Raw genomic sequence first — 25,024 nt, 5'->3', positions numbered from 1 at the left:
GGGGAGGGGGCCACTGGGGATCATGAAGCACACCACGGTACCACACAGGCACACCCCCACTCACCCCTCATCCCCCCCAAATCCAGGCATTCCCAGTCCCACAGAGGAGAAGTGGGGGTCCAGGGAGGAAGTTCCCCTTGGCCAAGATCTCACAGCTGGCGAGAGGCAGAGCCCAGGGCTCTGTGATGTCCCCACATCAGGGCCACTGAGCCTCACTGTCCCACATCCTGGCAGGCCGGGGGTGGGGCACCTTTGTGGGCACTGCTCCCCCCTCCCCCGCAGGAGAGCAGGCCTGGTGCCTCTAAGCACACAGGTGCACCCTCTTTCTGCTCACGGAGGGTGATATCACGTGATTCACAAATCCCAACAAAACAGAAAGGGATGCCTTGGAAAGTCTACCCCACCCCTGGCCCCATGCACCCAGAACATCACCCAGTTTATTTTTGGTGTGTCTTTTTTTTTTTTTTTTTTTTTTTTAATTTTCCAAGAGGAGTTTTATTGATGGCTTTGGTTCATTCCCTTCCAAAAGACCAAATGAACTGAACAGTGGTAACCTTTAGATTTTATTGTCTTCATAGCAAAACAGAAGACGAAGATTAGAACTGGATCACTTGCCCCTTTCTCTTCTTATCTCCTCCCAATTCAAAGTGTTTACATCTCTTAATAGCTAACATTCTCTTGGATCTGCAGTTGGGCTCCACACACTCAAGCCTCAGCACAATCTTCTTTGTAGTTTTAGCCTTTTTCCGGAAAATCGGCTTAGTCTGTCCCCCATAGCCACTCTGCTTCCTATCATAACGCCGCTTTCCCTGGGCATACAGAGAGTCTTTGCCCTTCTTATACTGTGTCACCTTGTGGGGCTGGTGCTTGCCACACTTCTTACAGAAGGTCCGGCGGGTTTTCGGAACGTTCACCATGTTGCCGGAACGCTATCGGCTCGGAAAAGCCTTTTTTTTTTTTTTTTTAAGATTTATTTATTTGAAAGGCAGAGTGGTAGGGGTGGGGAGAGTGAGGGAGACACAGAGAGATCCTCCATCTGCTGGTTCACTCTCCCGGTGCCTGCAATGGCTGAAGCCGGGAGCCGGGAGCTCCATCCGGGTCTCCCATGTGGGTGGCAGGGGCCTGAGCACTTGGGCCATCTGTGGCTGCCTTCCCCAACACATTAACAGGGAGCTGGCTCCAAAGCAGAGCAGCTGGGGTTCCAGCCAACTTTCTGGGATGCCAACATTGCTAGCAGCGATGTAACCCACTGCACCACAGCAATGGCCCATTTCCCAGCATTCCTTGATGCGGATACGAGCAAATCCCAATGTGTCCTCCTGCTGCCGCCTCCTCGCCCCAGAGCAGCGTCGTGTTCCCTGCAGTGGATGCACGCGCTCGCTCTCTCGCTCTCTCTCGCTCTCTGCCTCGCTTTTCTCACTTGGGAGCTCTTTACTAGCATGAAACGATGCCATCTGAGATTCGCGTGATGTCCTGGACTCCCACACCATCCACTAAGGGCCGTGTTTGATGGGAAGCGTCCGCATTTCCAAAATTCCAAAAGGCTTCTTTCCCTGAAGGAGATGGGGCTGGGAGATGAAGGCAGGAGAGAGAGAGAGAGGGAGAGAGAGAGAGAGAGAGAGAGAGAGAGAGGCTGGTGCATGCACAGACAAGGGGCGTGCCTGGCCCTTGGGCTGAGAACCAGAGACAGAGCAGGGTCTCCATTGTGTGAACCCCGCATGTGAGGGGAGCTGGGGGGTCTCTTGGGGACAGGCTGGTCACTTGGTGTGAGACCAGGAGCAGCCCTGGCAGGGGAGGCTCCTGCCCTCTCTGGGGCGGGAGCTGGGAGAGGACTTGTCCATCGGTGCCCGCAGGAGCCGGGAAGTGCCTGGCCGGGGCGGGCGGGGCAGGCGTCATCACCTTCCCACTGGCCTCTGCGTCTCGGCTTCCTGGGTCTTCCCAGATCAGCTTCTCAAGGAACTCAGATCGCTCAGCTCATCATCCCCTTGGCCGGCAGTCTCTCCGCCCGCCAGCCTGCCGAGCCGGTGGCTGTGAGAGCCGGCAGCTCCCCCCTCCCCCGCCGCGTGTCCCCACACCCCCTGCTCCCCAGGGCCCTCAGTCAGGCAGCCCACCCCGGGCCACCTCCCTTCCCCCACCAGCTAACGGCCATGTGGGGAGGGGTCCCCACCCTCTGCCTCTGTCTCTGAGCTCAGTCGGCTTCCCTGGCCCTGGGGGCCCTTTGCACACCACCCCTCCTCCATGCCCTCCCTTGGGTATTCCGCCCTCTGGGACCCCCTTGTTTCTGTTCCTGTTCCCACCTCACCTGCCTGAGTCACTTCTCTGGCCTCCCTCTCCCCCTCGCCCCGACATCTCCCTACTGGGCACCCCCTCCTGCTCCCTACACCCCGCCTTTATTGTCCCAGCTCCAGGGCCACTACCAGGACCCCGCCATCTTCCCACAGGGATTCCTGCTGTGTGGATGGAGCCCAGCATCTAAGCGAGCAGGCCCTCCATGGGAGTCATGCCCCTGCCTCCGCAGCAGATCAGCAAGCGCTGAGAACCCTTCAGTCAGTAAGCATTGCTCCCTGCGGCTTCCTGCCTGGGGGTCCTGGGCTGGGCCCGGGGACACCCCCTCTGCCCGCGGGGGTCCCCCAGTGTGTGGGGAGGACAGTCACCCTCAACGGTGGTTTGAGACCAATTCCTGCCTCCCTCCCTCCCTTCCTCCCTCCCTCTCTCTCTCTCTCTCTTTCTTTCTTTCTTTCTAAGATTTAATTATTTATTTGAAAGGTAGAGTTACAGAGAGACAGACAGACATCTTCCATCTACTGGTTCATTCCCTCGAATGGCCACAACAGCCAGGACTAGGCCAGGCCAAAGCCAGGGGCCAGGAACTCCATCTGGGTCTCCCACGTGGGTGGCCAAAGGACTTCAGCCACCACGTGTCGCCTCCCAGGACGGGGAACTGGAAGTGGAGCCGCAGCTTGGACACAGGCACTGTGACGGGAGGTGCAGGCGGCCCTGCCCCTGTCTATGCGGGGCCCGGGCTGGCTTTCCCTTACGTCGCCTCCATCCTCACAAGCACCTTGCAGGTTACGCATCGTCAGCCCCGCTTTACAGATGAGAAAGCTGAGACCAGGGCGGCATTTGGGGCAGCAGCGCGTGAGTTAAAGCACCGCGTCCGTGCCCGGTTCCAGCTTCCTGCTACAGGCAGCAGTGATGGCCCAGTGCTGGGGTCCCTGCCCTCCATGTAGGAGACCCGGATGGGGTTCTGGGCTCCTGGCTTCAGCCTCACCCAGGCCTGGCTGTTGTGGGCATTTGGAGAGTGAACCAACAGATGGGAGAGATGGGAGAGTTCACACGCTCTCTCTCTGCCTTTCAAATTAATTAATTAATAATAGTACTGAATCCCAGAGAAGCTGGGCAACTTGCATAAGGTCACACAGGAAATGCAGGGCCTGGATTTGGCTCGGATGGGCTGACCCCGACGCCCAGTCCCTTCAAGACAGGGACCTCCTGGCACTGACGACAGGAGAGGGCAGCTTCTGCCTCTCTGTGCCCTCGGAGCTGGGCTCACAGCGTGGTGCAGAGCACCTGGCCGCCGGGGCTGGCATCGAAGGCAGGCACCCGTGCAGGAGGCACCGCTGGCTGGGGACAGCAGGGCTGGGGCGGGGCGTGGGGGTCCTTGCCTGCGCAGTGCACCAGCCGCTTCCTGGGGCGGGGGCGGGGGAGGCCTTCGTAGCAGCAGACTCTGCTCCAGGGTGAGCGCCAGCTCACGTGGCTTGATCCACAAGCCTTGACCGAGGCCCTGCCCGGGTACTGCCCACAGGAAAGGAGCTGTGGGAGAGTGAGTTCCTCCTCCAGAGACACCCTCAGCACCGCCCGTCACAAGGCCTGCGGGCAGTGGTCTATGGGGGAGTCTGGGGGGCCCACGGAAGGGGATTTCACCCAGCGTGGGGGCATTCAAGCCCAACCCTGCAGGGAGAGGGGGTGAGCGGGCACCCAGCGCCAAGTGTGCGTTGTGTGCAGAGGCTGGAAGGGCGCGAGGACGGGGCAGTCTTGGGCAACTGGAAGTATTTGGCTACGACCGGGGACTCAGCCAGAAACGCTGGAGAACTGGATCTCGCTTCGTAGACCGTGAACATGACGAAGGCTCTTCGTAGACCGTGAACATGACGAAGGCTCTTCGTAGACCGTGAACATGACGAAGGCTCTCAAGGCTAGGGCCAGGCAAGAGTCGGACTTCAGGAAGGTCACTCTGGGAGATGGCCCGTTCTGAGTGGCCTCTGGAGGGCAGCCCCCACTCCAGGCCTGTGCACTGCTCGCAACACGCAAGACAGTTCCGAAACTCAGCGCCGACAGCTGCAAGCCGGAGTCCCCGGAAGGCAGAAGAGCCGCTCACCCAGGATCCACCCAGGAAACACAGCAGCGCACTCCTGGAAATCTAGGCAGAAGGCCCCGGGGCCCGCGCTGTGGCGTAGCAGGATACACACCACCGGCGTCCCACGTGGCCGCTCCACCTCCAGCCCGGCCGCTGCAGCCATTTGGGGAGTAAACCAGAGAATGAAAGCTCTCGCTCGCTCCCTCCCCCCCCTTCTCTCTCTGCCTTTCAAATAAATAAATAAGTAAATAAGTCACTGAAGTTTGTTTTCAGGAGAGGGCGTTCAGCCTCTCAGCTAAGACTCACGTGTCCCACCCTGAAATGTCTGGGTTCAGTTCCCAGCTCTGGCTCACCCCAGCTTCCGGTCAACGCAGGGCCCTGGGAGGCAGCAGGGAGCAGAGGCGGCTCAGTGCTTGGGCCCTTGCCAGCCACGCAGGGGGCCTAGATGGTGTCCCCAGCTCCTGACTTTGGCCTGGCCCTTGCGGGCACTGGGGGAATAAGCCAGCAGATAGACGCTCTGTCTCTGCCTCTCCAATAAATAGAAGGTCAGTTTATTTCGGCGCAAAGTATTTAGACATCCACGCATGTGCTTTTCATGGCGTGCGTTTCCACGGACTTTGTGAAGACACTGCGTAGGACTTCATTAGGGGGAGTTGAGAAACGGGCATCAGCTGACCTCCGCGTGGCCAGCGGCTCATCTGGGGAGGGAGACTGTGCGTGGGAGCTCTCTGTTTCTCCGATAAATCAACTTAAAATAAGATTGTTTATATGAAAGACAGAGTTAGAGAGAGAGAGAAAGAGAGAGAGATTCCATCTGCTAGTTCGCTCTCCAAATGGCTGCAACAGCTAGGGCTAGGCCAGCCCAAAGCCAGAAGCCTGGAGCTCCAGCCGAGTGCAGGGGCCCAAGCACTTGGGCCGTCTGCCACTGCTTTCCCAGGCCATCAGCAGGGAGCTGGATCGGAAGTGGAGCAGCTGGGACTCGAACCCGTGCTCATGTGGGATGCCGGTGTCAAACAGTGGCTTAACCCTCTGCGCCACAACAGTGGCCCCTCCAATGAGTAAGAAACATTCTATCAGGTGGTACTCTATGCGATAGCCATCGTTCTTATCACCCACCCCATGTGGAAGATAATATCGCAAAAACCAGGGGGAAGCCGAGGCCACCACCACTGACGCCACCTGTCTGAGGTCCCCTGAGGGGGCCACGGCGAGGGTCGGTGCTGGGACCCCCCCGGCCCCGTTTCCTGGAAAACTGGTTCTGGAGCTGGCCCCCTTGCTCCATGGTTCCTGTGGCGTCTCTGCCATGTTGGAGGACCCCGGAGACGGAAGTGCCGGCGCGGCCGTAGGCGGCCACAGAGGCACGGCGCCAGGTGCATCCCCGGGGCCAGGCAACGTCCTGCACGGTGAGTCTGCGTCCTCACAGCCCGGAGCGCAGCCAGGCGTCTTCACGGCGCAGGATAACTCGCCGTACCAGCGGAGCGTCCGCCACCCCGGCACCTCCTAACGTCTTCGAGGGACGTCATCAGTGTAATCTCAGCCACGTAAAAATGCCAAGAAAAGCTGTTAGGAACACCGGTTATCAGCGATGGTTATGTCTGGGAGGCCGTTCCAAAACTGTCGCTGTTCCTTCTTGTAGTTTCAAATTTTCTGTAATGAATACTCAGAGTTGCCCCCTTTTAAACCAGACAACACATTAAAAAAAAAAAAGGATTTATTTATTTATTTATTTGAAAGGCACAATTACAGAGAGTGAGGGAGAGAGAGAGAGAGGTCTTCCATCTGCTGGAAGATAGAAGATTGGCCCCTGCACCCGCGTGGGAGACCCGGAGGAAGCTCCTGGCTCCTGGCTTTGGATCGGCGCAGCTCTGGCGTTGCGGCCATCTGGGAAGTGAACCAGCGGATGGAAGATCTCTCTCTCTGTCTCTCCCTCTCTCTCTGTCTCTCTCTCTCTAACTCTGTCTTTCAAATAAAATAAATCTTTAAAAATTCAGTTTGGGGTACATGCATTTTTCTATACTAATTACAATTATATTAAGTGGGGGGGGGGAGGCGGGAGACGTCATCTTTTTCCTGGGTATCAGAGCAGCTTTGATTTTGTCTTTCTGCTTCTTGGAACGGCCCAGGTTCTCTGCTGTGATCATTGCGTGATCAGGACTCTCGACTGCCAACAGCAGAAGGGGGCTCTGGCTGCCTGGGCAGAAGAGGGTAAGACCCCCAGGCAGTGCCCGCACCTTCTGGAGTGCTGGGAATGGAGGGTGGGTTAGCGGGAGAGGGCCCAGGGCTGGTGGTCGCAAGGCCGCTGCGGGGCCCTGGGTGTGTCCTCCCTGCAGTCCCTGTGTCTCGGTCTGCCTCGCTGGCCTCACCGCGGCTCCGGCGTGGAGCGAGGACCCGCTGGGCTCCGGCCTGGGCTTCCCCCACATTCGGATGCTGGGGTTCCTTCCTAAAAGGTAGGGACGGGCCGGACTGTGTTAATGCCATGGCCTGAGACGCCGGCAGCCCACACGGGCACCGGTTTGAAACCCGACTGCTCTACTTACGATCCAGCTCTCTGCTGTGGCCTGGGAAAGCAGCAGAAGATGGCCCAAGTCCTTGGGCCCCTGCACCCGCAGGGGAGACCCGGAAGAAGCTCCTGGCTCCTGGCTTTGGATCGGCGCAGCTCCAGCCGTTGCGGCCAACTGGGAAGTGAAATAGCGGATGGAAGACCTCTCTCTCTCTCTCTCTCTCTCTCTCTCTCTCTCTCTCTCTCTCTGCCTCTCCTCTATGTAACTCTGATTCTCAAATAAATAAATCTAAAAAAAAAAAAAAAAAAAAAAGGTAGGGGCTTCAAATCCAGGACGGCTCCAGAAAGGCAGGTGCGTCGTTACCGCTTACCATGAGGAATCCTCGTTAGAGCCGCTGCAACAGGTGTGACTTTGACAACGAAAAAAAAAAAAGAGAGAGAGAGAGAGAGAGAGAGAGAGAGAGGCTTTCTAATCTGGCGGAAGACAGACACTTTGTGCCACGCAGCGCAGGTCAGCGGCCAGAGCTGATGAGGCCGGGTTAGGCACCGAGGGTCCTTCGGTGGAGACAGGCGTGCCCGGTCCTCCTGCCGTCTCGTCACAGGGGCCGGGGGCCCACAGGGGCCTGCACTTCTGGGGACCCCGCACCCACTCTGCTGCTCTCGTTCTGCCAGGAGCACCTTTGCGGGGGTGAACTTGAGCACCAGGCGTAGGAATTGAGAGTTTCGGGGTCACCCAAGAAGGCAGATTTTCCCAGAAGCAGGCGCCTCTTAGCAGGGAGAGGACCCACTGCCGGGTGCTGGCCGGGGGAGGAGGACGGCTGAGCTCGCTGCTGGGCCGGGGCACAGAGGCAGAGGAGGGGCAGGGCTGGGCTGCGGACGGGGTCACAGGCCCTGTTACTTCCTCTCTTGGCCATCTGGGCATCGTGTTTGCATTGCTTATTCCGATTGCAATTAAAGTCAGTATTTGCATAATTAGCATGGAATCTCGGCTCTGGGTTGCACACTCCCCCACCCCCACCCCCACCCCCGCCGGGCCGCGGCCCTGGTCTCTCCACTTTACCGCTCTGCCCCCAGGCCCTGGAGTGGGGTCAGACACAGAGTCAGTAAACCCTAAATGTGTGCAACGAATAAATGGGCCGCTTGGAACAATGCGGCAGGCTGCTGAGCGGATGCAGGTACCTCAAAAAGTTCATGGAGACAGAATTAAAAGAGAGGCTTATTTTTTTTTTTTAAGATTTACTTATTTGAAAGTCAGAGTTACAGAGAGAGAGGGAGAGACAGAGAGGTCTTCCATCCGCTGGTTCACTCCCCAGGTGGCCACAATGGCCAGGGTGGAGCCAGGCTGAAGCCAGGAGCCAGGAGCTTTCTCTGGGTCTCTCACATGGGCCCCGGGGTCCCAGCACTTGGGCCGTCTTCCCCTGCCTTTCCAGGCCGTTAGCAGAGAGCTAGATCGGAAGTGGGGCAGCCCGGACACAGACTGGTGCCCATAAGGATCCCAGCATCCCAGGTGGTGCTTTATTGGCTACGCCGCAAGGCCGGCCCCACGAGGTTTATTTTGCGTGATAGTGTCACGTCTATGTACGGTTTATCTAGAAAACACATTTTCCACGAACTTTTTGAAGACCCCACACATGCGTGGATTTCAAGCCTCTGTGCACCAAAATAAGTTTTCCTTTTGAGTCTGTTTTCCCCAGAACGTTTTGAAGGACCGGCTTTTGTGCGAGAAAGCCTGGGCTGAGGCTGCAGGCTCAGGATAGAGCCACACGGACAGCAAGGCACAGGGTGACAGGGCCCTGGTGGCTGAGGAAGTCGGAAGGCCAAGGTCAGAAGCCCAGAAAACGGTGCAGGTGCCAACAGTGAAGCTGTGTTGACCCACTTTAACCGAGGGAGGGCGCACTGGCGCCACAGCCCCTCCCCAGAGGCAAGCGCGAGGCACACAGGGGCGTGGGGGGCTGCACCGGGAACCCGGGCTCTCTGCACCCCGAGTCTGAGCTCTTAATCGTGGTGCACGCGGCCTCCACTGATGGCACTGGTGAGAGCCACATCACAGGCACTGTGCGGTGACGCCACTGAACGGTGAGTGAGTGTGCCAGCGATAGGCATTTAGGGCAGTGGTCAAGACCCGACTTGGGACACCTGTCCTGTAACCACATTATAGTGCCAGGGTTCTTGTCTCGGCCGTGCCAGCTTCCAGCTTCCTGCTAACGGACACCCTTGCAAGGCAGCAGGCGATGGCTCAAGTACTTGGCCCCCTGCCACCCACGTGGGACACCCAGACTGAGCACTTCGCCCTGGCCCAGGGCTAGCTGTTGTGTGCATTTGGGAAGTGAACCAGCCGCTGGAAGATTTCTGTCTCTTTGTCATAAATATAAAAGAAAACTTTTTTAAATGATCCAACTGCATGGACATGGCCTGGGGCCTACGGGCCAGGCGGCACTTGGTGGGCCGCTGCAGACAAGCCCCGGGGAGTCCGGTGCAGGGTGAAGTCTGAGAAGCACCGCTCAGCATGGCTCTCGCTGGGACTGTGGCTGAGGGCAGAGAAAGAGAAAGCGCGAGGCAGTGTGAGGTGACCGGGTCTTCTTTTCAGGACGGGAGGGGCGTGGCCATGTGTGCGAGGTTGGGACGGTGCTTGGCAAAGCATATTAGAATTCCCAGGGTGCTTACTGGTTCCGGGCTGGTAAAGCCGCCACCTGCAATACTGGCATCCCATATGGGCGCCGGTTCGAGTCCCAGCTGCTCCTCTTCCAATCCAGCTCTCTGCTATGGCCTGGGACAGCAGTAGAAGATGGCCCAGGTCCTTGGGCCCCTGCACCCACGTGAGAGACCCAGAAGAAGCTCCTGGCTTTGGCTTGGCCCAGCTCTGGCCGTTGTAGCCATCTGGAGAGTGTACCAGCAGATAAAAAATCTGTCTCTCTCGCTCTCTCTCTCTGTCTCTCTAATACTGCCTTTCAAATACATAAAAAATAAATCTTACAAACAAAAGTGACGGATTCCCCGAGGCACACCCCCAGAACCCGATGGAGTTTGTGGGGCTCAGAGGCCACAGGCTGAACATGCACCTCTCGGTCCCAACCTCAGTCTGTAAGACCCTCACCCCAGCTCCTCGGGGAGCCCGGGAGTGAAGCCGTAGCCGCCGGCTCCTCGCTCTGCGCTCTGCGGTAAACATCGCCCCCACCCCATGTGTCAGGGATCGGCAGTGCACCCAGGGCTGGGGTTCTGCGGCAACTCCCCCAGCCAGCCTGGGGGCTTGTGCAACAGAGGGGGATGAGGATGCGGGGTGCACAGGGGACAGACACGCAGCCACACCCCCGAGCCAGGCTTTCCTTCCTGCCCTAGGATTCTAACCCGGACATGCATGGCAAGAACCGCTCGCCGCACACTTCAGCCGGGTCTGCACAGAGCCCGGGCTCACCACCGCGACTTCACTGAGCCCCGCTCTGGCCTCCCGCGGGCCAGGGTCTCTGGGTCCCCATCCCACAGCTCAGGTCATGCTCTGCCTTGGGCCTTGCCAGTGCTCTCCCCGCCGCTGGGCCCTCTTCCTCCCAGGCACCCCCTGGTCTGTGTCCTGGCTTCAGGCAGGCTTCCTAGGACTGCTGGACTCAGCGAGGGCGCCCCTCTGCTGCATGTCCCACGCCTGCTTCCTGGGGCGCCCCTCTGCTGCGTGTCCCACGCCTGCTTCCTGGGGCGTCCCTCTGCTGCGTGTCCCAGGCCTGCTTCCTGGGGCGCCCCTCTGCTGCGTGTCCCACACCTGCTTCCTGGGGCGCCCCTCTGCTGCGTGTCCCACACCTGCCTCCTGGGCCAGGACAGAGGCTCAGCGAGAGGGAGGACTGGCCTTGCTCACGGCACAGGGGTGGGGGCAAGGCTTGCGGAGCTTGGGTGCCGGAGAAAGGGCTGCTTGGTGCCCAGGAACAGGAAGCAGAGAGGAGCGGAAAGACTGTGGGAGAGGGAGGTGGGCAAGGGCAACCAAGGGGTGGCTTCCAGGGCCCAGCCAGGGATGAGCCCAGAGTGGCTGGGAGTGTCACCTATGCATGGACCCAGCCCCAGTGACCCTCTAGGTGAAACGCAGCCGACAGCACCTTCCTTGGAAGGCTAGGGTGGGGGCTGGCGTGGGGGAAGCAGCCCGACAGTCGTCAGTCGCTGTGATCTGACCCTGGAGGGGGAAGAGTGTGCAGTCTCCATGCAAGAAGTGTCTGTAACCGCGGTCACTCTTGGTCCAAAACGCTCAGCCCTGGAGCAGACCTGAGATGACACCCAGGCGACCCACGCTCTGGCTCCTCCCTGCTTGCCTGGCCAGCCCAGCAGCCGCCTTCTCCACTCCCTGTCCCTGGCACAATCAGGTTTCCATAAACACCTGCCCTTCTCCCAGACGGGCGGGAAAACCTCCGCGTGGAGAAACCAGCAGTGTCGCCAGCCCGCCCAGCTCGGAGGCGTCTATAAAGCCGGCCCAGTAAACGCCATTCAGCGGCAGGGGAGTGGGTTTGGACCACCGGAACCTCCCAAGGGCGGCCAGAGGCCGAGAGAGGCGCCTCCTTTAAGAGGCGTGGCCTCGTGCAGCCACGCGCGAGAACGATTGGCTGGGGCCGCGGGGGCGGGACCTGGTTGCCAGGGAGCCGCGCGGGGTGCGGGCTGCGGCGGCTGCGCGGCGGAGCGAGGTGCCTGCTGGGCCGGGGCTGCGCGACGGCGCCGGGGCTTCGGGGAGCGGCTCGCAGGCCGCGCGGTTCCCAGCGGAGAGGCGCCGCCGCCATTGCCGCCGCGGGCCGCCGGCGCCATGGGCCAGTGCGGCATCACGTCGTCCAAGACCGTGCTGGTCTTCCTCAACCTCATCTTCTGGGTGAGCGGGGCCGGGGGGCTCCGGAGGCCGCCTCGCGGGGGTCCCGACGCCGGCGCGGGCTGCGGGGGCGCTGGCGGGGCCGCCCCGGGGAGGCGCCGGCCGCGGCCTCCGCGCTCGCTCGGGCCCCGCGCCAGGGCTCGGCGTCCGCAGCCCGGGCCCTGCCCCGGGGCGGCCTTTGTCGGGGGAGCGGGCCGTGGCCGGCAGCTGCCCCGCGAAGCCGAGGCCCCCCACCCCGGCCGCCCCGGGGCGGCTGGCCTGGGCCTCTGCACTCGGGGACTGAGACCCGGTGGCTCCGCGGTGGCCGCCGAGGGGGCGGCGGCGGCGGCGGCGCCCGTCCGGTGTCCGCCCGGGGACTCGCGTCCGCGGCGGGCCTCGCCCTCCAGCGCCGGCGGACTTTGCCCCCGGGGTGCACCTTCCGGGCTTCTCCTCGCCGCGCCGCCGCCGTGGGCCAGGCCCCCTTCCCCTGGTGCTGCGCCTGGAGCCCCCGGGGGTCCCGGCCTCTGAGCTCGCCCTCCCCAACCCCGCTCCCGCGGACCGCACTTCCCGCACCGGAGCGCCGTGCACCGCCTGCGTGGGGGGCGCGCTTCGTGGGGCGAAGGGAGCAGCTCTGCCTGGGGCTGGACGGGGTCTCAGAATCACCCGCGCGGGTCTTCTTTTCCAGTGACAGCCGTGTTGCTCGTCTTGAATTTGATGTACAGACCCCCCCTTTAAATTTATTTGAAAGTTAGAGTTATAGGGGGGGGGGAGGGAGGGAGGTCTTCCATCCACTGGTTCACCCCCCCAAATGGCCGCAACTGCCCGGGCTGGGCTGATATCAGAAGCCGGGAGCCAGGAGCTTCCTCTGGGTCTCCCATGCGGGTGCAGGGGCCCAAGGACTTGTGCCATCTTCTACTGCTTTCCCAGGTCACAGCAGAGAGCTGGATGGGAAGTGGAGCAGCCGGGACTAGAACCAGCACCCATATGGGATGCCGCCACTGCAGGCAGAGGATTAAGCTGCTACGCCACAGCGCCGGCCCCTGCTCCACTTCTGATCCAGCTCCCCCGCTAACGCACCTGGGAGAGCAGCAGAGGACGGCCCAAGAGCTGGGGCCCCTGCACCCACGTGGGAGACCTGGATGGACTCCTGGCTCCCGACTTTGGATCGGTGCAGCTCTGGCTGCACGTGGCCATTTGGGAGTGAACCAGCTGATGGAAGACCTCTCTGTCTGTAACTGTAGCTCTCAAATAAATAAATAAAAATATTAAAAAAAAAAAAGAAGAAGAAGAAGTGGAGCAGCTGGGACCGGAACCGGTGCTCATATGGGATGCTGGTGTAGCAGGCTGCGGTTTAACCCGCTGAGCCACAGCACCGGCCGCTGGTTTTCAAAGTATGTGTTAGGTGAGATGGAGGCTGGTGAAACGCAGGGACTGGAATTGTTTACATAACAAAGCCTTGGAGTACCGGAACCGTTGTGTTTAGTGTTTAATCACTGTAATACTGTTTCGTGTTGGTTAATCAGTTCCCGAATCTTTGGGAATCGTCGAAGTGTGTGCCAGAATCGTGCCAGTGGGGAGGCTGTGTTGCTGAACTCCTGCCCAGGCTGAGGTCACAGCGGCTGGTACAGACACCCTCTATCTGAGTTAGAGGGGTGTGCATGGGGTGGGGAGACTGAGCTGTGATGAGGAAGTTAAGCGCGTATCAGTCGTGGCATAGTGCAGCGAAACTGATGAGGAATGGGATTTGCTTTTAAAAGTTAATTGCTAGGCAGAGACAGACAGGAATCTTCCATCCGCTGGCTTACTCTCCTGATGCCAGCAGCAGCCAAAGCCAGGAACCTGGGACGTCTGGGTCTCCCAGTGGGTGTCGGGGACCCGAGGGTGTGCACGAGCAGGGAGCTGGAGTCTGCAGTGGGGCCGGGACTTGGATCCCGGCGTCTCGGCTGGGTGTCGAGCCCCCAGCGTGTCTGAGCCCTGGAGTTCTGTGTGCGTCTCCTGACAGGTTGTAGTCCATGGCCTCAGCGGGGGCCCTCGAGGAGGGGTGCCGGCGTTTCCCATGGGGCGTCCTCACACAGCCTGACTGTTACAGCTTTCTTCTAACCCCACTATCCAGGATTTAACTTTTTTCTGATAATTCTTAAAATAAATTTTTAAGGTAAGCAAATCTCTTGTGTTTCTTATATACAGACTTAGGAACACAGTGGTACTTCCCACCCGTCGCCCCCTTCCTCCCTCCTCCTCCCCATTTTTACATTCTTCTACTTTCAGTGTACTTAGTGCTCTGAGATTTACCTTACGCTGAGTGAGAGCTCAGCGATCAGTGAGGAGCAGCAGGGACCAGGGCTGTAGGGAGTCGCCGGTCTGAGGACGTCCGGACGAGGACGCCAGCGTTGGCCGAATGGAAGTTGCACACCCGGGAGTGGCGGAGCCCGCGTTCAGACCCGGGGTCCCGTGCTCCAGAGCAGGGTGCACCACGCGAGGGTTGGAAAGAGGAGGGGACTTGGTGGGCTGTGTTGGAGGCAGTTTTTGCTAAGACTCAGATTTTAATGTTTGGAAACTCTGCTGGGGCTACTGTGTGGCAGGGCAGGTGAAGCCACCACCTGCAGTGCTGGCATCCCACACGGGCGCTGGTTTGAGTCCCTGCTGCTCCACTGCTGATGGCCTGGAAAAGCAGTGGAAGATGGCCCAAGGGCTTGGGCCCCTGCACCCGTGTGAGAGACCCAGGTGAAGCTCCTGGCTTCTGCCTGACCCAGCACGGCCATTGTGGCCATCTGGAGAGTGAACCAGTGGATAGAGAATTTCTGTGTCTCCCCCTCTGTAACTCTGTTTCAAAGTAAAATAAATGAAAAATAATATAGCATTCCAGGTGATTTTTTAACAAACTATAGCAGCATTTAAACGGTACTTTTTAAAAAAGTGTTACTTATATGAAAGAGTTAGGAGAGACAAGAGATCTTCCACCTGCAGGTTTACTCCCCAAGTGGCCACAGTGACCGGGGCTGGGCCAGGCTAAAGCCAGGAGCCTGCAGCTTCTTCCAGGTCTCCTACTTGGATGACGAGGCCCAAGGGCGTGGGCCGTCTTCCGCTCTCCCAGGCACATCCACAGGGAGCGGCATCAGAAGTGGAGCAGTCTGTGCTCGAACCAGCGCCCGTATGGGAGCAGATGCTGCCGATTGTGGCTTCAGCCCTCTGCGCCTTAGCGCCAGCGCCCTAACCTACAATTTGTCTGAGAAATCAAATCCTGGGAACGCGCTTGGCCTAGCAGTTACTGCACAGGTTAACTTTCCCAGGTCCTACGTCAGTGTGCGTGGGTTGTATTCCCAGCCCTGCTAATCCACAGCCTGGGAGGCGGCAGCTGATGGCTCAAGTAGTCGGGTTCCTGACCCACGTGGGAGACCTGGCCTGAGTCCCGGCTTCTGGCTTAGGCCTTTGCAGGCGGGTGAGGAGCAAATCAGGGGATGGACACGCTGTCTCTTCTCTCAAAAAAAAATTTAAAAAAAATGAGGAAGTACCACAAAAATGAACAGGTTCTCCCTGGGATTTGTAATGCGTTCCAGGGTTAGCACCTTCTTTCTTTCTTTTTTTTTTTTTTTTGACAGGCAGAGTGGACAGTGAGAGAGACAGAGAGAAAGGTCTTCCTTTGCCGTTGGTTCACCCTCCAATGGCCGCTGCGGCCGGCGCACTGCGCTGATCCGATGGCAGGAGCCAGGAGCCAGGTGCTTTTCCTGGTCTGCCATGGGGTGCAGGGCCCAAGCACCTGGGCCATCCTCCACTGCACTCCCTGGCCACAGCAGAGAGCTGGCCTGGAAGAGGGGCAACCGGGACAGAATCCGGCGCCCCGACCGGGACTAGAACCCAGTGTGCCGGCGCCGCTAGGCGGAGGATTAGCCTAGTGAGCTGCGGCGCCGGCCCCAGGGTTAGCACCTTCTACAGAAGGATGGGCCTCCTCTCCGCCGAGCAGGGAGCTGGAGTCTGCAGTGGGGCCGGGACTTGAATCCCGGCGTCTCGGCTGGGTGTCGAGCCCCCAGCGTGTCTGAGCTGACACGTGTCAGTTCCTGGGGTGCCCTGGGCGGCTCTAGTGGGTAGTGGCAGCTCTGTTGCCCGCGCTCCGCTGTAGCCGCCCGCGGTGGCTGATTGTTGCCAAGTGTTAGAGCTGAACTGCTTAGGCAGGATCTTCAGAGCGCACCAGTTAGATCTGGGTGCGCTGCGGTGTGCAAACAGACGTGGTGTGCGCTCAGTGAGCTGACGTCTGCAGGGCTTCCTGTGGATGCCGTGAGGAGTTGAGGACGGCCCGGCGTGACGCTGTGCCTGTGGTGGTGAGGAGTTGAGGACGGCCCGGCATGACGCTGTGCCTGTGCCGAGGGGAGGACTTGTTTCTGAAATCCTGCAGTTTCCTAAGGAAATGGAGAACTGCCCACCGCGTTTCCGAATGCTTGGCTTGTAGCGTGGGAGATGGTTTTGTGTGCCTCGCAGATCTGTGCTGTTAGGTGGTGATGCAGCTGTGGGCCCAGCGTGTCGGCTAGCCCTGCCGTAGTGCCGCGCCCCGGCACGGGGCTTCCTCGCTGGGGTTGGGAGTGAAGTTGGAAGGCTGGAGTAGTAAACAGTCGTTATTAGCTTATCCTATAGATTACACCTGTGCCAGCGCCACGCGGAGCTCTTGATGTTGTGCGGCTGGTCTGACCCAGGAGGCCTTATCTAGAACTAATTTAAGTCTGTGGAATAGGAGCTTTCCATTCTGGAGAGTTAATGGAATAGACAGACAAGTGCATGTCGCACCGGTCACCTTTGCTGGTTGTACCCTGCTGGAAGAGCCGGTCGGCTCGTGTTGACTTGGTTCATGTGCTGCGTTACAGGGGCTGCGCGGGGAATTGCAGTCTCACCTGTTAGGTCCTTGTTGCCCGTCTGTTGTGGGAGGTGATGGCAGCACTGAGAGTCCTGGGGGCTGGCGGGGGAGGGGCTGCTACCAGGCCCAACTCCTGGGTAAATGCGGGTGGGGGGAAACGAGGTGGGAATACGCACTGTCGCTGCTCACTAGTGCCCAGGTGAAGTGTCGGGCAGACAGACGGACCCCTCTCCTGCTTCCTCCTGTGGGTGTGTAACTCGCTTCCTTAGACGGATCTGCCAGTGGCCGGTGAGCTCGTGTTGCCTAGGCTGCTGCTGACGTGGCGCCCAGTGAGGACCCCTTCTCAGGGAACTTCGTGGTGGAGCACGTCAGAGGGGGTGACCTCTGACGTCTGCCCTGAGTGTGAGGAGGGAGCCAGTGCGGGGGATTGGGAGGAAGTGGGGGCTTCGAGACTGAGGGGGTGGGCAAGAGGCCTGTTGGCATTACCGACAGAAGGGGGTACCTTCCTGCGCTCAAAGAAAGCGGTGTAAGGAAGAGTTCCCCGTCTTGCCCAGTTCCCAGCTCCTCCTGCGCTGCGAGTTGGGAACATGGTGGTCCTTTGATCCGGGACCTTCCTCTGAACCCTGCGCGTCCTCCCGGCCTCCTGTATTTCTCCCGTCGGGAGGGGCTCCTCTGACAACACGCCTTCAGCTAACAGCTTTTTTTTTTTCTTAGCTGTTTGCAGTTCACTGGAAGAAAAGCTGACTTTGTTGGGAGGAAGTCATGGTACATAATAGGGCATGTCTTTCTGAGATGGTCGTTGGCAGTTAAGAAAATGACTGTTTCCAGTCTTCCCCATTCTTAGTCACCAGTCCCACTGACCAGGCGCCCGAGGCCTGAGGAGTCATTTAACCCTTGGAATCGGCAGCGAGCTCTCTGCAACTTGAGGGATAGGTTGAAATGAGCACTGTAGGATATTTATCCTGCCTCGGAACATTGCAGTGAATTTTATTCCATTAGATCCGTTCAGGTTAGGTCTTTTTGCCGAAAATATTTTCCACAATATTTGTTCCTGTGCCAGCCAAGTGCGCCCTGGAATCAGGCACCCAGTGAGCGGCTGCCGTGCTGTGAGGGCGCGAGGGAGGGCCGCTCCGCTGAGTGACTTACTCGCTGGCCTCCTCCCGGACACTGCTGTCCCGAACAGGCTCGGGTCTCCTCCTGCCCGTGCCCACCACTTCCCTCAGTGCACAGGGACTCGCTGGCACTGGTGGTTCCTTCTCATCTCGCGGGAGTGTGCAGTGAGTGCTGAGACACACGACCCACCCGGGACAGCTGCCACCCCGAGCCCTACAGAACACCAGACTCTTACCGTCAGGGCGGGTGGGCACAGAGGGTCTCAGAGGCAGTGCGTCTCCCCTCACCCCGGGAACCCTGCAGCTGCTACCATAGTTTGGCTCTGGCAATTGCTTCATCGCCAATTTTGTTGCATCTTGAACTTTTGAATCTTTGGCTTGTAGGTATAAATTGGTTTAAACAGATGGACTTCATTAAGCTGGATGAACAATGATTGTAAAAAAATAAATAAATAAATAAATACAGGGGCCGACACTGGCACAGTAGGTTAAGCTGCGGCCTGCAGTGCCAACATCTCATGTGGGCTCCACTTCCAATCCAGCTCCCTGTTGCTACACCCAGAAAGCAGCAAAAGACAGCCCAAGTCCCTGGGCCCCTGCACCGACATGGGAGACTCGGAAGAAGCTCCTGGCTCCTGGCTTCAGCCTGGCATAGCCCTGGCTGTTGCGGCTATTTGGGGAGTGAACCAGAAAATGGAAAATCTTTCTTTCTCTCTCTGTAACTCTGTTTTTCAAAATAAATTAAAAAAAAAAAAAAGTAAATGCCGAGCAAGTGGAAGTGGGCTGAATGGAAGGGCGTCCATCAGGGTAACAGCCGAGTCGGAAAGATTCAACTGTTTGCAAGGAACGGCAGTAAGGACAGCGATGTTGATGGCAAAGGCTGATGGTCAAACCTTCACACCCCGTCCACGTCGGATTCTGTAAGATTCTTGTCTCCTTGAAAGGTGATGTTTGTGAAACAAAGAAGAAAATGTCCAGCGAAGGACAATCAGAGTTGTGCTGGATAATTAGAAACATCTAGGGACCGGTACTGTGGCATAGCAGGTAAAGCCGCCACCTGCAGTGCCGGCATCCCACATGGGCAGCGGTTCGAGTCCCAGCTGCTCCACTTCTGATCCAGCTCCCTGCTGCAGCCTGGGAAAGCAGCAGAAGATGGTCTAAGTCCTTGGGCCCCGGTACCCGTGTGGGAGACTGGGAAGAAACTCCTGGCTCCTGGCTTTGGATTAGCACAGCCCTGGGCATTGCAGCCATCTGGGGAGTGAACCAGCAGATGGACGACCTTGCTCTGCCTCTACCTCTCTGTAACCCTGCCTTTCAAATAAATAAATAAAAACTAAAGGATGAGTCACAGCCCAGTAGATCTAAGCAAAGTGATACATGAGACAGATGAAAGAGATGCCCATTTTATTTGGTGGTTAAAGGACAGATCTAGGAATTAACTCATGTTCAAGAGAACAGCATCTCAATTTCAGATGTAATTTTAAATATTTTTCTGATTATGGAAGTAATTTGCTTTCCTAAGATGTTGAAAAAAGATTTTTTAAAAAACCCACCTGTCAAATATCACTTTTTTTGTTTTTAAAGATTTTATTTATTTGAGGGCTAGAGTTGCAGAGAGAGAGAGAGAGGGAGAGACAGACAGGTCTTTCATCCACTGATTCACTCCCTAAATGGCCGCAATGGCCAGAGCTGGGACGAGCTGAAGCCAGGAGCGCCATCCGGTCTCCCACGTGGGCGGCAGGAGCCCACACTCTCGGACCCCCTTCTGGTGCCTTACTAGGCACACTAGCAGGGAGCAGGGTTGGAAGTGGAGCAGCCGGGCCTGGAACCCGTGCTTCAGCGTGGGATGCTGGTGTCCAGGCGTGGCGTAGCCCGCGGTGGAAATCGCCAGCCCCAGATCTCTTGCTTTAATATCCCCCTGTTCTTGCGGCATGTCTCACTGTGGGTGATAGAAAGGAGTTGAGTAGATTTTAGCACCAAGGACTTGGGCCCTCTTTCACTGCTTTCTCGGAGCATTAGCAGGGAGCTGGGTCAGAAGTAGGGCAGCCGGGACACAATCCAGCACCCATGTGGGATGCAGGCGCCACAGGGGGAGGCTTAGCCTGCTGCGCACAGCGCCAGCCCCGAGTGTCACCTTGATTTCACTAGCCAAAGACAGTTTATGTTAACATCGTGGTGTTTTTTTTTTTTTAATGGCCTGATTATTTTGTTTATTTTAAGTCATAATTAACACCTCAATAAACGTGAAACGTATTAGACCAATTCCGCCTTTGCACTGTATTCCTTCAGCTATAAGAATACAAAAGACGTAGCAGATACTTGTTCATAGTCGCTCAAAACTGGAAACCAAGCTTAATTCAGTGTGAGAATAAGCAGTGGCAGACCTGTTCAGTGTAATAAAGGAAGAATGGACTATGGTTACCAGCAGTGGCCTTTATGAACCACAGAGGCATTATGCCGAGTGATCAAAGCCAGACTGAGGAAGGCACATGCTGTGTGAGCCCGTGCGTGCGTCATCTTCGGAAGGAAAGATGCAGTCAGTGTGAGTGGGTCGGGCTGCAGAGGGAGGTCTGACTGTGTGTATCACATAAGGAAGAGGGCATTTGGGGTAATGGCATTGTTCTCTATGCTGAGCTCTGGTGATTAACTGAATATATATCTTAAATTGTCAACCAAAAACAGTTAAGTGTACTGTTTGTTTATATTTGAATGGTAGAGACTGACAGAAAGAGGTCTTCTGCCTGTTAGCTCACTCCCAAACTGCCTGCAACAGCCAGGCTGGGCCAGGCCACAGCCAGGATCCCAAAACTCAGTCTGCTTCCCCACAAGGATGGCAAGGCCCACCTACGGGGGCCGTCGTCTGCTGCTGTCCAGCGCACGCATCAGCAGGAAGCTGCAGTTAGAAGCAAAGCCAGATATGGGCCTAGGCCCTCCAAAGTGGCGATTTAATCACCATACAAATGCCTGTTTCTGTAATTTTTTTAAAATGTTAACTATTTTCTTTTTCCTTTCTTTTTCTTTTTTTTTTTAATGAAAAAGGGAGGAGGACTCTCCTCCATATGGTAGTTTATTCCCTAAATGCTGCAACAGCCAGGGCTAGGCCAGGCCACAGCCAGGAACCCCGAATTCATCCCCAGTCTCCCATGTGGGTGGAAGGGACCTTGGTTTGGTTTTAAGTGTCTGTTTACGAATGTGTATTGTTGCCCCACTGTGCCCCAAACATTATTAAATTATGCTTTTCCAGGATGTTTCAGGGCCTTCTAGAACGCAAGCTTGCCTCTGGGTGTCAGGGCTCCTCCTCTTCCATTCTTATTATTACTTTGTTGCTTGCTTGATGGGCATGCAAACCTTTGTTTCCATCTGACTTTCTTACCAGTAAATTTTGAGAAGAGGAACCAGTGTGAATGCGTGGCCGCTGAGGATTACTGTTGCTAGATTGCACCCGAAACTGCTTTTCTTTATTATCTGTAGTCCCTCCAAGCCGGAGGCCCTACTGTCCCCTCACACATCTTTGAATCTGGCTTGGTTTTATTTGGAACCAATTTATTAGACAGAAAGCTTTAATAGCTTGTAAAAGTCTTGGTAAGAACAGCTTTAATTTTTAAAAAAGATTTATTTATTAATTTTGAAAGAGTTACAGAGAGAGAGAGGGAGAGACAGAGATATCTTCCATCTGCTGGTTCATTCCCCAAATGGCTGCAACAGTCGGGGCTGGGCTAATCTGAAGCCAGGAGCTTCTTCCAGGTCTCCTTGGGTGCAGGAGCCCAAGCACTTGGGCTATCTTCTACTGCTTTCCCAAGCACATCTTCAGGGAGCGGGATGGGAAGTGGAGCATCTGGGGTTGAACCAGTGCCCATATGGGATGCCAGTGCTGCAGGCTGAGGCTTTACCTGCTGCGCCACAGGGCCGGCCCCATAGCTTTAATTTCTGATGAAAGAGGATTTGAGGACTGTGGAATTGTCTTTTTTCCTTTCCTTAAAGTTGATAGGAAAGTAACTGAAATTCACAGGCAGTGGCTTGGGCAGGAGCGGTGTGTTTTGGAACAGGAGCTGTGTGTAGATGAAGCCAGCTGAGGGGTGTGCCTGGACTCAGTACTGGGCTAAGTAGAGTGCTGGGGCACTGGCCCAGGAAATGGCGTGATCAGGAGAGAAGTGAGACGTCACAGTCCAGTGTGACTGCTGCCTGGAAAACCTGCTTCCATACGAGGTGTGGGGTCCAGGGCAGGCTTTGCCCGGACTTCCTCTGTTGACTCCCTTTCTGTTTCCCTCTGCCGTCAGTCACTGCTGCTTGCCCGGGCGTGCAGACAGGCACAGCGCTTTCGGCAGCACCACGTCCGCGTTGTCCCCTGTCTTGCCTTCCGATCCCGGCCAGCTCCAGATGGGGTCAGCCTGTCTGATTCAGACCATTGCAAGGAAGCCACTGCTGCTTTGCCTCCTCTTCCCGCCCCGTTCCTGTTCCTGACAGCTGAGCTGTTTTATCTCCCCAGCTTGTACCAAGCCTCTGGGTTTGTTTGTTTAAGATTTATTTATCTGAAACGCAGAGTGATGAGAGAGATTAATTAATCTTTCGTCTGCTGGATCACTCTTGAGATGGCCGCAATGGCCAGGGCTGAGCCAGGCTGAAGCCAGGAGCTCCATCCAGGTCTCCCACGTGGGCGGCAGGAGCCCACACTCTCGGGCCCTCTTCTGGTGCCTTACTAGGCACACTAGCAGGGAGCGGGGTTGGAAGTGGAGCAGCCGGGCCTGGAACCCGTGCTTCAGCGTGGGATGCTGGTGTCCAGGCGTGGCGTAGCCCGCGGTGGAAATCGCCAGCCCCAGATCTCTTGCTTTAATATCCCCCTGTTCTTGCGGCATGTCTCACTGTGGGTGAAATGAAGTTGAGTAGATTTTAGCATTTCATCAGCTCATCCGCTCCTTCATACAGGGCTTGAAATACCCCCCTCCCCAAATTAATTTTTAAACAACAGGAGAAGCAATTTTCTCTAAGAATGGCAGTTCTTACTTTAAGAGATTTCCATTTGTTTATGTATAGAGAAAGGGTAAAAGAAGTAACATACTTCTGGAATTATACACTTCCAAAATGTGATGACGAGATAGTGTTAGTTTTAGAGGAGCGGTTAGATGTCATGAGAGGCCCTGGCAGAGTGGTCTCTGCGGCTGCATGTAGAGCATAGGCTTATTGAAAGAGAAAGAATGCTTCAGACCCTTGTGTGGGTCCCACCTCAGCCGTGCCCCTAGGCTTCCTTTCACTTCCTTGTTGAGAGGCGAGTATTTTTAGTGCGCTGTGCTGGCTCAAATCCTCCTTGCAGGCTCAGGTTCTCAGCCCAGCTGCTCCCAGCTCCTGCTGCCGCGTCCTCCCCACCCCCTCCTTGCAGCTGCGTTGTTGGCAAACCTCAGCTCCTTTGACGCGTCTCAATCCCGTGTGGCCCCCCCAAGGGAGGGTTTAATCGGCTCACCACTGGTTTAGCTTTTCTAATAGCCACGTCGTCCTTAGCCTGCAGAGTCCCTCGGCTGACCAGTTGGGAGTCACAGCCTCCCCTCCGTTTAGCACGGACTCTCTGTGTCCTTGCACTCTGGTGTGCCCGTACTGATGGCTGGGTGTTGTTACAGAAGTGGCTTGTGGCTGTGGTAGGCGTTCAGCTGTTGGGACACCGGCACTGGCGTCATCATACGCTGCTGTGTGGCTTTAGAAGCTGTGTGCAGTTACATAGAGGAGTGCTTGGGAGTTGTCTTTGGGTCGGGAGACTTCTACATAGTCTCTGTTTAGAAGCCATTTGATTTCACGTGGCCTCGAGTCCGCGATCGTGCGGTGTCTGCTTGGGTGTGTGCAGCTGGTAAGCTGCTTCCCACTGCGTGTTGCTGACGTAGTGCTCCGTTGTGTTCTCAGCTCCACTGTGCAAGCTGCTTTGCCTGGTTTGCAACTTGAGAGTCTGAGAGGGCTTTACAGGCAGTGCGCCCTGCTCACCTGCCCGCGTTCCTCTCCGTCTATATGTCCGTCCTTGGTTGGTCTTCCGCCTCTGCCTCCGGTGCTGCCTCCGGCCGGGTGGAGAGTGGGGGCACAGGAAGCGTTTCCAGTTGGCCCATGCCCAGGCAGCACTGAGCGCGGTCTCCTCAGAATCTCTGTCGCATCTGACATGCAAGTTCTTCACTGTCCAGTGCTCGGAATTCACTGTTGAGTGCACACATCCGCCATTGCTTCCTTCTCATTGAAATCCATGTAGGTCAAAAACATCTTCAACAAAATAGAGTTCATTTTAATCCAAACCTTTTAAGAACTACTGCCTTTTGGAGTCAGAAGCTAAACCCCCAAAGAGCAGAGAGCTGACTAGTGAAAATGGTTTGATTAAATCACATTTAGGGTTTCTTACAGCTCAGCTTGAGGACCGACGTTCCCTAGCAAAGTGTGTGTGCTTACCGCACTGAACGTGGTCAGAAAAGGAGGGCTTGGTAAGAATAGCGAGTGACGCGAGTCCTCCGTAATAAATACACCCAAACGCCGGGGCCATTTCTCCTCTTCCCTCCTGTGCTTACCCCCCCCCCCCCCCGAAACCAGCGTCAGAGAGCTCAGGGGTCTTTGAGCAGGCATAGTTGCTGCAAGTGCAGCATTTATATTTATAGGGTACTGCTTATAAACTCGTGTATGAGGGTGTGTTAAAAAGTTCATGGGCAGTGAGATGAAGAGGTAAGTTTATTTGGTGCAAACACTTTTGTGGCAGAGCGATGCAGGCACCCCATGTCGGAGCACCACTTTGAGACCCGGCTGCTCCACTTCCCATCCAGCTCCCTGCTAATGTGCCTGGGAAAGCGGAGGGTGGCCCAGGCTCTCGGGCCCGGGAGTTCCTGCTTCTGACTTCCGCCTAGCCCAGCCCTGGGCTTTGCAGCCCGGTGGGGATGGAAGATAATCAGTCTGTCCCTCCCTCCCTCACTCGCTCCCCCCCCTTCTCCCCCCTTCCTTTCCCACTCTGCCTGTGAAGTGAGTAAATCTTAAAATTCTTTTTGAAACCCATGAATTTTTTAAAAAGATTTATTTATTTGAAAGGCAAAGTTAACACAGAAGGGGAGAGATCTTCCATCCAGTGGTTCACGCCCTAGATGGCTGCAACGGCCGGGCCTGATCCAGGCCAAAACTAGGAGCCAGGAGCTTATTCCAGGTCTCCCACAGACGTGGAAGGGCCCAAGCACTTGGGCCATCTTTGGCTGCTTTCCCCAGGCTACCAGCAGGGAGCGGCTGGGACATGAACTGGTGCCCATATGGCATGCTGACAGGGCGGGTGGCCGCTTTATCTGGTACGCCACAATGCTAGCCCCATACCTTTTTTAATATTCATTTTCCACACACTTTTAAAGACCTAACCTGGATTAAGTGGCCACATTGTGTTGGAATAGTGAACTAGAAACCAGAGCCA

The 25,024-nt window shown here is 56.8% G+C and overlaps 2 protein-coding genes across 2 annotated transcripts in view; one reads left to right on the top strand and one right to left on the bottom strand.

Annotated features, from left to right (window-relative positions):
• Window positions 1-453: 453 nt before the first annotated feature.
• LOC100358359 (large ribosomal subunit protein eL42) lies at window positions 454-982 on the bottom strand. Its single transcript, XM_002714009.6, has one exon. The coding sequence runs from the start codon at window positions 915-917 to the stop codon at window positions 597-599; it is 321 nt and encodes a 106-aa protein (XP_002714055.1). The 5' UTR covers window positions 918-982; the 3' UTR covers window positions 454-596.
• A 10,508-nt stretch (window positions 983-11,490) lies between these two features.
• Window positions 11,491-25,024, top strand: part of TSPAN3 (tetraspanin 3) — a 29,334-nt gene continuing 15,800 nt past the window's right edge. Inside the window, exon 1 of the mRNA XM_002722029.6 lies at window positions 11,491-11,688. Coding sequence (XP_002722075.1) covers window positions 11,626-11,688 — 63 coding nt within the window. The 5' untranslated portion in view covers window positions 11,491-11,625. The remainder of the gene's footprint in view (window positions 11,689-25,024) is intronic.

This window comes from Oryctolagus cuniculus, chromosome 12 (genome assembly GCF_051225735.1).
Source record: "Oryctolagus cuniculus isolate XC-2025 breed Fujian yellow rabbit chromosome 12, ASM5122573v1, whole genome shotgun sequence".
Lineage (NCBI taxonomy): Eukaryota > Metazoa > Chordata > Mammalia > Lagomorpha > Leporidae > Oryctolagus > Oryctolagus cuniculus.
Note: the sequence above shows the minus strand (reverse complement) of the source record. Positions and strands in the feature narration are given on the sequence as shown.

What these genes read in the sequence shown, in the direction of transcription:
- LOC100358359 (XM_002714009.6), bottom strand. Translation starts at nt 917, where the DNA reads ATGGTGAACGTTCCGAAAACCCGCCGGACCTTCTGTAAGAAGTGTGGC.